The following is a 14,598-nucleotide window of genomic DNA, read 5'->3' on the forward strand; positions in this document are numbered from 1 at the left end:
TATAGCCAAGGTAGCAGATGTGTAAACCTTTTTTCCCCATCTATCCAGTGCCCTAGAATCTCTGTCAGAGGGGGTAGGGTTTTTTACAACGGAAGCCTTAACTCCTTTGGGACCCTGTGAAATAGTTTCTGGGTCTGCAGCAGGGTTTTTAAAAAGGAATTTATGAGAGTCAGGAACCCTGTAATATCTGTCAGGCTTAACAGGAGCTGGAGGTAAGGAGTCAGGGGTAAGACTAGACTCCGAAAACACATCATCTACGATATCTAACACAGGTGGAATGGCTAATGGCCTGTGTTGAGGTAGTAAAAGGAAATCCCTGAGCCTCTTTTTAGATTCTGAAAAATCTTGGCTCTCCCAGTGGAAATGCTCCCTCATGGTATGCAAGGTTTCCCCAAAGGAATAGTCCTCTGGAGGAGAAGCTGAAGGTATAGATTCTTCAGCATCAGAATCCTCATAGGGGGGAAGAGAATATTCTTGATCAGACGAGGAATCAGAAGAAATAGAAACCTGATCTGAAGATTCATAGTCAGCCTCTTGCCTAGGCCTCTTATCAGGAGGGGGATGGGAACCCCTGATCAAAGTAATTAAGTCTTCCGCCATTTTGAGTATCTAATTAAGTATTACCACCTGCCTTTCTTCTCCAAATCCAGGGCAGGGTTTGCCTCTGCAGTCTTGCAGGGCATCCTAGCCAGTCACTAGTTCCCTGGACTGCCTCCACCCATTTCCTCAGCTTTGGGAATCTACCCAAATATGATGACTGCAACAGTGAAACACGAAGAACATAGTACAGTTGTGTACACTTACCATAAATGTAGATGTTCAAGTGTATTCACTGTTGCAATTCTGGTTTCCCTCCCTCCCTCCCTCCATCCCCCTTTATTCTCTTTCTTTCCTTACAAGGGACATACTGGTATTTATTTTCCACTGGTGGGGTTCTCCACCAGAACCTGGCCTCCTACGTGGGGGGCTCCTGACAGCAAGAAAAACTGATGTAATGGCATTGGCTGCCTTACTTTATACTACTGACGACCTGACGTCAGTCCTCAAATGACAGCAACTGACGCATAAATACTTAGCCTCTGGTATTCGGGCAGGCTGAGGGCTACCCTGGAAGTGATAACAAAAATGTGATGACAGCAACAGTGAATACACTCGAACATCTACATTTATGGTAAGTGTACACAACTGTACTTTCTTGAGGCAGCAGCCTGGACTTCTGTGCATACCGTTACTAACCACTGTAAGTTGGATGTGATTTTTACGGCCAGAGCTGGCTTTGCCAGGGCCATTCTCCATGGCTTCTTAGAGGCCCCTGCTGATCCTTCCTCCTCCTCCCAGTCTTCTTCTTGAGCTTTTGCAGTCTCTCTATTATAAAGAATACAGCAACAGTGATATGGAAGGACAGAGTACAGTTGTGTAAAATCTTACCATAACAGTAGATGTCCTTCTCTTCACTGTTGCAGCATTTGCTGTCTCTCTCTCTCTCCTCCCTCTAGTCCTTTTTCCTTCTGGATGTGCTTATTACCTGTTCTTACCCTTGGACTGTCATTCCTAATGGGGCTTTAATTTCTGAGGATGGTACATCCGGATGTCACCTTTATGTGTGGCACGTATGGAGAGCATATGTATCGCGTACAGGGTACCCTTTACAACCAAATGGTATACTGGCTTGATGTCAGGCTACCCTTGGCAGGGGGAATCCCCTATTGTAAAGAATACTGCAAAAGTGAAGAGAAGGATGTCTACTGTTATAGTAAGATTTTACAGAGCTGTACTATATTTGGGGTACTGTTTGTTCCTTAATGGCTGAAAAGGCCAGAGACAGATCACCACAGAAGAGTCTATAAGAGACGGAGTACTGAATAAGGACTGCCAGCTTGTCCTGATAACATTTGTGAGGCCACTGATCTTGTTAGTTATGAATCTCTGAGGTCTGTCATGCTGAGTGAAATGTTTAGACGAACATGCCAAAAGATGCATTATATTCAGTAATGAATATGAGATACAAGTAAAGGGGATCTAATACTTATTTGTAACTAATGGATTTGCCTTTGGAAATTAAATGAGCCAAAACGAAGGCTTTTTGAACTACTGTTGAGACTTGATTGTCAAGTGATAAGGAGCTGTCAGTGAGTTCCTAGGTCCCTTATGACGGTGTCTAACTGGAGGGAAGGGTCACCTATATGTGGAAATGTTTTGTTTACCAAAATAAACTGTGCTGAATTTTCTCACATTTAATTTGTGTCCATTGGCCTTGCACCACTTGTTAACATTATCTAACCCATGTTGGAGCAACTGTTTTTCAGTGGAAGATTGAATAACAGTATCCAAGTTACAGTTATCTGCAAACTTAAATAAGCTAGGAGTGTTGACCTGAAGGTCTGAGAAATAGATATCAAATAGGTGAGACCCCAAAAAAGTCTTTGCATTTGTCACAACTTAAAGAATCATCATGAAGGACCACCGTTTCACTTTATCATGGAAGTTTGCCTTTTAAAGGTCTTCAGTAACTTTCGCAAAGAAGTTCACAAGATTCATTGGGCAAGATTGACCCTTGACAGAGCCAAACTGCTGGCGGTGGAGTCTGATAAGATTCGACCTCTGGAAGTTCATGACTGACAGAATTACCCATGTATGCCATTCAGGCCTGCAGATTTAGCACATTTAACGTTTGTCTCTTGGAAGTGCTGTTGTTGATGACCATCTCCTCTATGTGCAGGATCTCAGACCTTCTGGCTATTTTTAAAAGACCCATATCATGGCCTTCACAAGGATCTTGGGACACGGCTACATTTCCTCCAAAAACTGGTTTAAGAATTGCCCTTAAAGCTGTTCATTCATCCCTATATTTGCAGAATGACAAATTAGAAGACAAAAAAACTTTGACACCACTAATGCACACTGTGAATCTAGGCTGTACCTGAAGTGAGTGCATGAGTTCAGCAGGAATTAATTTTTCAGTGCCCTCAGTCTGAAAGCATGCAGAAAAAAATGAAATGGAATGGTTTCTTGCCTTTGTTCATTTGTCAGGGTCTATATTAGATCACCGAAAAGGATAAATATCGAACGCGAATATGCAGGAACTCAATGTTTTTTTTTTTTTATTGCAGTACAGTGAAGATCAGAATATTTATCCTTTCTTCACTTTAGTGCGATCTCTGAGTTGGAATATATGTTTAGCGGGGGTGGGGGGGTGCAGCCCCCCCCCCCCACAATAGCGATGTGGAGTTTGTGTTTTTGCTCATGTGAGCGTTTGATATTTATCCTTTTTGGTGATCTAATATAGACCCCATTTGTCATGCTTCAGGGATGAAGGGGTGGCAGCTGTCAAGCAAATCCTCTACAAATAGATTGCTATCTGCATTGTCTTTTGGCACTAGGCAGATAACTACCATTCTGAAAATGTTGCTAAATGCCACTCCAGTATTGGATTAGTGCTTGCTGCAAGAATTTCTCTATAGTAGGCATTTGTACTGCTGCCATTTGTTTGTCAATTTATAACCTTAAATGCACTGTTTGTGCTGCAACTCCAGGCTTTGGCTTCCTTTGGTACCTCAGGGTATCAGGACTTTAGCCCTCTGAATCTTCTTGTTTTGTCTGGCTTCTACTTCCCTAGAAGCTTCTTACTGATTGGGATTCTTCCAGATCACAGATCAATAGCATAGGGCTCTGATATGGTAGGCACATGTCCCTTATAACTAATATCAGTTCATTTCTGAGGGGGACCCTCCTCAAAGGTTCAAGGTTATCCTTCCACTGTCTCCTTTTTTCTGGACTGCTCTTTACAGCCACCAAATGGTGCTGCAGCTCTGTGTAATCTAGGCAGGTATATCTTACGAACGAACTTAGGTCATTAGACTGGTCAATACTAAAAAAGCTACTACTAGATGAGGCCGTAACTTACTTTAATAGTAAATTTCTGAGTATCCTTGACTCCCATGCTCCTACACGTACTGTAAAAATTAAATCAAGTACTGTACCATGGCTCACAAAGGAAACCAAGTTAAAAATTAAAGCTAGAAACAAAGCCTGAACCTTCTAGCGATTAACTAAACCCCCTTTTGACCAATTGAAATACCGCCAACTCAGGAATGAAACAAAGAAATCCATTCTGCTAGACAAAGCCCCTACCAAAGCCTTCTACATAAACACAAAAACAATCCCCAAAAGTTCTGGGCAAGAATAAACCGACTTCTTCATCCAGGACAATCGACCACCCCATCCCCATCAAACTTCACCCATACATCTTCAGAGACCATTGCTGGTGCCTTTAATAACTCTTTCACTGAAACAATCCAATCCCTAGCCAACCAACTTACTCCCACACACTCTAACCCTACCTCTAATATACCCTGTATTCATCCCCTCTCTAACTTCTAACTTGTCTCTACCACTTTCATCCAAACCCTACTCAAAAAATTAAAACCAACTACCCCTTCTGCTGACCTCTTCCCTGCAAAGTGCTTGCAAAAAGCTGCAGACACCCTAGCATACCCCATCTCTATCCTGATCAATAGAACCTTATCTGATGGTACTATCCTCTCCCTTTGGAAAATATCCCATATTATCCCACTCCATAAAGGTGGTAGTTCAACAGAACTATCGACTATAGACCCATTGCCATTCTTTCACCACTAGCCAAAATAATGAAGAAGTGCATACATAAGCAACTAATATGCTATCTTATACAGAATAATCTGCTGACCAACTCTCGGCATGGCTTTGGGCCACATCATAGCACCACCTCTGCCCTCCTTTCCTTTACCAATGCCATATACCATAACAGGAGTAACAGTAGGCCATCCTCAGCCCTCTTTCTAGACCTGTCAAAGGCCTTTGATATGGTCAGCCATGAACTACTCATCCATACCCTAAAATCCATCTCCCTTGATAACCATGCAATTCAGTGGTTTCAGTCGTATCTCACTGGCAAACAACAGGCTGTATTATGGCAGGGTAAACCTTCCAGTCAGCTACCTCTCACACTTGATGTTCCTCAAGGCTCTATTTTAGGACCACTACTCTTTTCTGTCTTCATCAATAACCTTCACACTGCCATCCCTGAAGCTACCTGCATTCAATACGCAGACGATTCCACCCTGATCTGCTCAGCCTCCTCCCCATCAGACCTACAAATCTTAACCCAGAACACATTTAACACTTTTGAAAACTGGCTCTCTAACCAACGTCTACTACTTAGCCCAAGCAAAACTAAACTGCTACTCTTTACCCCTGCTAGTAGATCTACCTCATTTTCCTTCTCTGTAACATCTAACAGTGGCACCTCTATCTCCCCAGACAGTCATACTAAGCTTTTAGGGGTAATAATAGATAATCTTAAATTCGATCTACGTGTCAACAAAACCATAAAAAACATCATCAAAAAGCTTGGTTCTTTATACAGAAATAAACCATTTCTAACCCCATTAGCTAGGACTGCAATAGCCCGATCGCACCTACTCTCGACTCTTATATATGCCTCCCCTATACTTCCCAACCTAAACAAATCCGAACTTGGCAAGCTCTCGCACAGCTACAACCAAATTGCCAGATTCGCCACTAGCTCAACATACAGGACACATCACTGCCAAAACCTTAATCTCCTAGGGTGGCTAGAACAGCCCAGCTTAATTGAATTCAGTCAACTCTTAGTAGCACACAAAATTCTCTACCAACCTGAAGATACTGCCTCACTTAAAAATGTTATAAAGCCATGCAGTCACTTAAGACCACTACACTCATCCAATAAGCTATTCATCCAAACCTACAAAGCTAATAACTCAGCTGGTGACTCCCTGTTTGCCAACTTCATTGGCAAAACTTGGAATTCAGTGCCAACCAATCTTACCCTTGAACCCTCCCTAAGCCTCTTCAAAAAAGGCCTCAGACAGTATTTCAGAATTTGCTGGCTTTGTCCCTGTACCAACCCTGATTAATCTCCATATTAAGTTACCCTACCTAGATAGTATTGTAAGCATTTCTTACTCAAAACTGTTTGTTACCTGATGATTTTGTTTAAGATGACACGCTGTGCAACTCAAGTGTCCCTGTTGGAGAGCTTCACTAAACTAACTTGTAAATATGCTTTACTCTTTGTGGGATATTTTACTGTGTATCTGAACTTCTGTGTAATCTTTATATTCTGTAACTGGAGCTTTTCTCCCCGGGCCTCCGCTGAAAATGGACATATATCCAGTCGGACTATCTTGGTCAACAAATGTGAAATAAATAAAAAAAATAAAATAAAATCTTTGTAGATCCTTGTACAATGTAGCAGTTTTACATTGATTTACCTTGATTTCCCAGAATATGCTAGCCCATTGATTGATGACAAGATGAAAAGAGTCTTCAGACTAGCTGTTTGTGTCAAGTGCTAGGCATGCTTTTCTAGTATGGTCTGAAATGCCATGACATTTACTTGGGTGACGCAGGGTGGGTATCCCAGAATATGGTAACTTCATGGAAGAGTTATTGAACTAAGAGGGGATTGAAAGGTGACCCAGTCATGGACCCCAGTAAGGGGGGACCTGTCAGAAACCACCTGAGGTCAGAACATATTTTTGTGAAACCATGTGCAGACAATGTCCGTGTCAGACTCCACAACTCCCATGGCAGTATTGTACTCTTTAGGCTTCTCAACTGAGAGAACCCACTGAACCATTCTCTAGCTCTGTTTTTGTATAGTTTTTCATTTCTTCGGGTGTTAGGAGCTGTAAAATTATTGCAAAGATCTCTGCAGAGGTAATCTAGAGTCTATCTTTTCTAAATGTTTGTCTTTCATTCATTTCCACCCACATGCACACACACATACACGCATAACGTGCACATTCATACTTGTCACGTGTTTTGTAGTCTTCTGTCGATTCTGGATTAAGAAGACAGTGCTTTCTCTTCAGCTTTTGTATTGTTTCAGAATGCTGCACCTCTTCTGGAACAAATGTATGATGCTGGGCTGGTTAAGACATGCAGTAGTATTGCATGAGGTTGTGGAATTGGCACTTTTGATGCACATATCAAATGTTATGAATGAGTAATTAAGACTAGTGGGGAAGGTAAGAAATTATGGTAATTTCTTTTAACCTTTTGTTGATAAAAGTGCAGCAACATCTGAATTAATACTAACAAAAAATATCTTTTAGGAACGTGCAATAAACCATGCGGCAGGCAGTCATGGTGTATCAGGAATATTTATGAAATATGACATAAGCTCTCTTATGGTAACAGTGACGGAACAACATATGCCTTTATGGAAGTTTCTTATAAGACTTTGTGGTATTATTGGTGGAATTTTCTCAACAACAGGTGAGTAACAGATGCATTTCATTTAGAGATTGTTTTATTTATTTATTTATTTTATTTATTTGCATTATTTCAGGTTGACATCTCTGAAAAATAAGTATTTGGTGAAAAATTATTTTAGATTGTGGATTAAAATTTCAGCTCATTTTTCAAATGCTTTTATACACAATTGCATTCTGTTTGTCTATTTCCGTGTTTTATTGAGACCATTTTAAACATTAGCCTGTACCTTGAAGGTGTTGCAAGTACTGTTTTCCATTTTCAAAACTTGACTATATAACCATGACATTTTCCGGATGGACTTTTGTAACTAGTTTTTGTCAGTATTTTTGCTGTATGAATATTTGAGCTGGAGCTGACCCACATTAGTGTTTCATAATTGCTGTAATTATAATCCTTGTACCCCAGATGTAACTTGTGCCACTTTCATATAATTGTGAAAATGTCTGCCACCTCTTCAAAGGTCCTGATGCCCATGCTAAGAGAATGGATTCCTCCTATATGGACAGAAGCCTGTTAAAGACAAAAATGGAGACTTGCTTGGAAAAGCAGTCATACAGAATGTAAATAATCTAAAGCAACACGGCTAGAAAAGTGGGCGGATTTTCAAGTTCATTGGTGAAAATAGATTTTTTTTTTTGTGCTCCAGCATTAGAAATGTATGTAATTTGCATGGACTGTGATTGCCCATTTTTGAGCAGAGGCAAGAAATTTACTAAGTAGTCTTTTCCATCCCTGTCACAAGCAACGGTCCAGAGCAGCTCTTACTGCAAGATTGCTAGTACTAGCAAAATACATAGAATGTGGTTATTTTAATAGGAAATTTTAATCTTCCCTACCCCCGTAGCAAGCAGTGATCCAGAGCAGCCCTGATTCTCACAACATGAACTTCTTCAGACCTGCCAGAGTCAAAGGCAAGCTTGTTTATTTTTTCCAGCACTGGTCAATATTTGTTTTAGGCATGCTTTTTTTTTTTTTAAGGTGGCTTTGGGTTTGTCACTAATTTTTACCAGCAGTCCATTGTCATGCCCCCCCCCCAAAAAAAAATCCCATTTCTACTTTTCTGTTTTGTCCTTCTGATGTTAGATACTATGGCTAAGTTAGTCTAAGAATGGTGAAACCAGTCTACTAAAGTGGCAAAGGCAGGGGTTCTCTGCAGAGTGTTGTCTTGCATTGGAAGTTAGTGACATGAAGATCCAACAAACATGGGGAATCATTATGGAGCCAGTGGTGTTCATCATAGTATAAACTGTTCTGACATTTGGGATGTCTTCCTTGCATTTTGCCCATGGCTGTCCTAACTTCCTAAGCTTTACCCTCCTTAAGAGTTTTGTCAGTGCCTTCCTACCAAAGGTGTAGGTATATTGGTAATATGAAGGGTGTGTTGGCTGATGCCATTTTCATATCTTTCTTGCTGTGCATTGTGCACATGTGTATGTATCATTGTGTTCAGTCCATCTATAGCCTACATCAAGCAGTCAGATAAGCACCCTCATAGGGGAGCTTTTTCTCTTTCCTATTTAACTGCTTCAGTATTTGACTTATGTCTGATACTTACCAGAGTGTTTTCTTAAAGCTTAGTAATTGTGTGGTGTGCAGTAAACAATCCCCCCCACAAGGCTTTTCATACTAGGTGTTTCATGTTTATTCTGCCTTGGACAAAAGCACAGTGTGGACTCGTGTCTGCATTGTGCTTCTTTCATCGTTGTATGGTCCACAGTAGGCCTCAGTCTCTCCAGAACTTTGCATGCAAAAAAGAAGTGTGTGCCTTGATTTCAGCCAGCATAGCATCCCCCAAAGCCTTCAGGAATCTCCTGCCTAAGAACAAAGATTCTGATAAGCAGGAAAAGCATCAAGAAACCTAAAGAATCTCATGACTGTCATTTCTTTATGGTCCTGTACATAACCACTTTCACAGTACCTACTTGCAGAATCAGTTTTGGCTGAGCCCTCTGACATGACCACTATGCAGGTACCCATGCCATCATTTATTCATGCATACTCCCAAGACCAACCTGTCTAACTTGCTTCTTAAATAAGAAGGCCTGTTGGCTTCAGAAGCCCATTTTATGATTTCAGAAGGTAAAGGCAGAATCGCCACCGTCCTTGTAGGTGAGGAGGTTCCCAATGACCAAATTGTGGTTTTGGTTCTCTACCCATGACCTGAGGCCGCCAGGCTGGCTGTCCCTAAAGATGCAAGACACAAAAGACTAAAGCACAAATCGATGCCGGTCAGCTTGCCTAGGTTGATTAGTGCCACTTCCCAGGCTTCTTTTGAATCCTTAGCCAGGCTGTCTGAGAACTTTATTTTCTTTTGGATATACTTGCATTGTCTGGGGACCAGTCAAAATAGTGAAGAGTGGATCCTTTGCAAGGGGACTGTGATACCTCAGAAGCTGATGAGCTGCCGTATGTAGGCTAGATTCCATCTGCTGAAAATTGATTCAGACATCGAAGACACCATGTTCTGTGTTTCACCACCAGAGGATTTTTCCTTAGGAGACGTCGTCTCAGGACGGTTTTCCAGTGGAAAACTGAAGAGCATTCTGAAGCTCAGCAAAGGTACAAAGCTTATATGAGCTTGCCTGAACCTAGACCACTACCAATCCCTCCATTGCTAGATGGCCAGGAAAAAGTGTTCAGTAGTCCATCTCTGGACCTTCACTCCTTTTTTCTGTGCTCATAGGTAGCCTGACTTGTACAAGGTCAGGGATTCCCATAAATATCTTTACAGTAACCCCCTTGTGGATCCATATGTGATACCTCTGCTCCGATCAGGAATAATATTCCTATTGATAAGGAGAGGAGTGTCTGCTACCCTTTCCTTCAGAGCTTTAAATTGTCAGTTCCACATGCTTAACTACCAGCAGTTTTTGCTGGAGAAGATAAGGGCTAAGACAGAGAAGACTGAATACAAGAAACTAAAGCAAGAGATGCTGGATCTGTATAACTTTTCTCTTTTCAGGTTGCCAAGCAGTCATAAACATGTTTATGTTGTGTATGCATCATGCAGGACAGCAGCTACAGGATCTATGACATGGAAACATGCCTGGCTTAGGACCATGCCTCTGTCACAATGTTAATACAGAGATCTTTAATGACCCTGCAAGCAAGCATCTACTGTTTGTAAACTTCCTAAACAGAAGGTTCACAAACATTGAAGAAAAGGGAAAGACTATCCAGTCTGTAACACCACCCCTTTTGCAGCCAAGTTCCTATACACAACAGGAATTTCCCAGCAAAATCCTAACACTCTCACCCAGTAGCATAGCTAGGGAGGGGAGAAGAGGGCAACTGCCTTGGGCACAAAGTGTTGGGGGTGCAATCAGATGATCCTGATTGCTCTTTAATGTATATAAGCTTTCAAAAGTGTGCATTGTATTTGTGGTCAAATCATAGTGCTGGTAGTGCTCTGTGCGTGGTCTAAACCATAGCAACTGTTTGCTACATTTGTAGCAAGTAGTTTGCTGCAGTTTCAAAGTAAAAATATTTTTTTCTTTTTGCAAAATCCGAGTGCTTTAGCACTCTGTGTGTGATCTAAACTTTAGCAAGGAGTTTGCTACAGTTTCAAAGAAAAAACTTTTTTTTTCTTGCTAGGTAAAACCCGAGCACTGTAGCACTTTGCGTGCAGTATAAACTGTTTGTAACAAGCAGTTTGCTACAGTTTAAAAAGAAAAAAAGATTATTCTGTTTGGTTTTATTTTATTTATTATTTTTTTTTTATAATAATATGAGAAAGGAAAGTTGGGGGCAGGGTACATTATTGGCAGCTCATTGGCTCCTGAATTTCAGGAGCTCCAGGTACCTGATTGCTGATAGTTTTTTTTTCCTATTCCAGTGAAGAGCTTGGGCAGGTGGGAAGGGGCGTGTATCTGTCTAGCCACCTAGTTGTTGTGCCAGTAGACGGAGTGGACCATTATTTATTTTCCTCTTCCATTGAAGAGCTTAGGCAGGTGAGAGGGGAATGTATCTGTCTGGCCACTTGGTTGGTGTGTCAACAGATGGAGCAGATGATTTTTTTTTAATTTATTTTGCTCTTCCTTTGATGAGCTGAGGCAAGTAGGAAGGTTGTGGATCTGTCAGGCTACCTCGTTGGTATGCCAGTAGAGGGTGTAGACTTGTACTTTTATTTCTTTGCTCTTCCCAAGAAGAGCTGCGGGAGAGGCCATGTGTATCATGTGTCATACTGCTGTTTTGCAGAAGTTTTTTTTTTTTTCTTCACTTGAAGAGCTGAGGTATTGGGTCACTATTATTTGGGAATGGCACAAGGTGCCAGTTGAACCCGCTGTGGCTCTGTTCTCACCCTAAACAAGACAGTGGTAGATCTTGAAAAGGGAAGAAGTGTAAATTTTCATAAAGAATGGCAAGCTAGACCCAGAGGCAAAGCCCTTTTGCTATGCATTTTAAACAATGTCATGATGACAATCTGAAGGGGCTTCAGGGTTCAATTTTGGAACAAGCTGTTTTAAGTGAAAATGGAGTAGGAATTAAGAAAAAACATTTATATAAAGAAACGTTTGTTTTGAAATATGGTATCGTGACCCCTACTGGTATTAATGCAGAGTGCAATTGGAAAGTTTTAATTTAATTTAATTAGTGATATAATTGATTAATGAGGGTAATTATAAAGGCTATTTAAGGGTTTGTATTGTGATGTAATTTTAACTTCATTGAAGGCAATGCTGCCTAGGTGCTAGAGGCTACAGTACATTTCTTGCTGTATTGGTCTTTGGGCATTTATTTTTGTATATAGAGACCCAGAGACAAGCCAAGCCTGAAACACCCAGAGGGATCAGTTATGACTTAGCCAGGCTGCCTTCTTCCCATACCCTGTCCAAGCCTATTTAGTAGCTTCTCCCCACCAAATCTGAACCCCCTCAGAAAAAAAGATGGAGGGCACTTTTCCTTCTTTACAAATTGCAGTTTCTGTACATTCCAAAAATAAGAAGCATTTTGTTAGTCCCCAAGAACCAGATGGCTCTTATTCCTGCATTCATTCAAGAAATGATTCAGTCCAGGACTGTAGAAAAAGCCCACCTGGGAGAGAGGCTTTTATTCGAGACTCTTTCAGGAAATGTACTCATCCCATACTTTCCTTGTCTGAACAGGACTCTAAAATTCAAAATACTTACCCCCCTCAAAATCAGAAGGCACAGAAAATACTAAGATCTGCTGCAGGGGGCAATGATTTCCAGTTCCTTACCCCTTATTTTTTCTTATATATATATATATATATATATATATATATATATATATATTTATTTTTAAGTTTGGATTTAAAACAGATAAATTGTTTATAAAACAAATAACTATTTGCATAGTCCACAGCTTTTCAAGCAAGCCTTTAAGTTTAAGCCAAGATTTATATGAATGTGTAACATTAGAAGTTATCATTTTTATGGTATGCAGTTCACTATTGCAAACAATTTTTATCATACTAATAAATTCAACAATAGAGGGGGTCACTTTACTTCCAATTTTTAGTAATTACTTTTCTCACTATAGCAAGAATAGACTAAAGAAGAGGCACTTTAATTTTTGGAATACTTTTCTCACTATAGCAAGAATAGACCAAATAAGAGGCACTTTCATTTTTGGAATCATCTCAGGAATTGGAGCATTAAATAAAACTAAAAATTTAGAAATATATCTTATCTAACCATTGAGCATGAATGAAGTAATTCATTTCTTTCCAAAAAGGGGAGATGACTTCACATAAACATACCATATGCATCCAATCAACTGTTATTTCAGAATCACATATTCAGCATTTAATTATATTTAATTTATACATAATTGTAATTTTGTTAGGAGTGCCAAAAGCTCTGTGTAAGAATTTCCAAGTGAAAATTTTCCAGTATAATGAAGATGTGGTTTTATCTGTAGATTTTAATATTAATTTCTTGTATTCTTCAGAGAAGACTTCATTATTAATTTTTGAGGAATAATTCTAATAGGAGTTGTCTAAATTTATGAAATCTAACTTAATTTTAAAATTTATGACAAATATGATTTATTTTTCATTGCATTATTATTGATATTTATTAAGAATTCGGTGGTGGTGCTGCGGTGGCATTGTCACCTCACAATAAGACGCTGTCCGGTTTGACTCTCAGCTAGAGCGTCTTCTGCGTGGAGACATGCGTGAATGGGCATACCTTCGTTGAAGGTTGTGCATCAGGCCTGGCAAGCCGGTACGTAAAAATCAACTGCCAATCATTAGCGGACCGGAGTTCCGCTGTGGCGACCCCTAACCGGGAAAAGCCGAAAGACACAAGCAAACAAATTTAGAATTCCAATATTGTGAGAAATTATTTTTCTCCAAGTTAAATATCGTATTTATCTCTTTGCTCACAAAGTCTCTAAATATTCATAAACTTAACCAGTTCTCAGAATCCTGATTGTATTTGGACCTTAAAGTTTCTGTTGTGCTCAGAATATTTAAAAGATGTCTGGCTCCAGTGATTGCTGATTGCAGGACAAAGGGAGCACAACTTGACACCTACCTGAATTACACCTTGATCCTGGCAGGTTCCCAACAGGGAGTAATGTTTGGACAACACCCTGAACAAAGTCTTCCTTCCACAGGGCAAAGTGACCTATTTGACTTGTTTCTTCTGCAAAAAACAGAGATCACTGCCAAGGAGTTTGAGGCTGCTAGACTTCATGGTATTATGTTCCACTAGCTTGCCTGCATTTGAGAAAGCTCCAGTGATATCAAAGCTCCAGTGATATCAAAGAAACAGATGATGTCAGCAAACCCATCATTTAGGGACTAAAAATGTGTTAGCAGACAAGCTTAAAAGATCCCAACCAGTGCCTGTGAATGAATGAATGCTAAACAGGGATGTCTTTCTGGATCTGACTAGGTTGTGAGGTGACAAAGAGATAGAACTGTTTGCTTCTCATCTGAAAAAAAAGAGAAAGTTCTGCGGCAACTCCTGAAACATTAGGAAAAAGCAGCCATCTTCATAATGTGAACAGAATTGTTTCTTTATGCCTTTTATTCAGTTCCTTTGATCCCCAAGATACTGCCCGGAATCCAGGAGAAAAGATCAAAAGAAATCCTTATAGCAACCTTATGGTCAAGGCAACACTAGTTCCCTCTCATGAGCAACATGGCAAGAGGAAAATGTCAATTGTTGTCTTAGTTTGTGGACCTTTTGCCACAAAACAGGGGTTCTCTGCTATATCCACACTTGGCCACTCTAATACTGACAGCTTGCATATCTTACCTTGATTCCGGGTAGATGCAAGTATTCACACGGTATACTAGATGTTATAAAGGAATCTAGGAAG

The 14,598-nt window shown here is 40.3% G+C and overlaps 1 protein-coding gene across 4 annotated transcripts in view; it reads left to right on the top strand.

The window, feature by feature from the left end:
• ERGIC2 (ERGIC and golgi 2) overlaps positions 1 to 14,598 on the top strand; it is a 646,362-nt gene that overhangs the window by 506,637 nt on the left and 125,127 nt on the right. For 3 of the 4 annotated variants that reach the window (XM_044088198.1, XM_044088197.1, XM_044088199.1), the window contains exon 12: positions 7,140 to 7,302. The exons of the other annotated variant lie outside the window; for it this stretch is intronic. In XM_044088198.1, the coding sequence (XP_043944133.1) occupies positions 7,140 to 7,302 (163 nt within the window). The remainder of the gene's footprint in view (positions 1 to 7,139; positions 7,303 to 14,598) is intronic. 4 annotated transcript variants of the gene reach the window in all.

This window comes from Protopterus annectens, chromosome 11.part0, assembly GCF_019279795.1.
Source record: "Protopterus annectens isolate FY-2018-M chromosome 11.part0, PAN1.0, whole genome shotgun sequence".
NCBI classification, from domain to species: Eukaryota; Metazoa; Chordata; order Ceratodontiformes; family Protopteridae; genus Protopterus; species Protopterus annectens.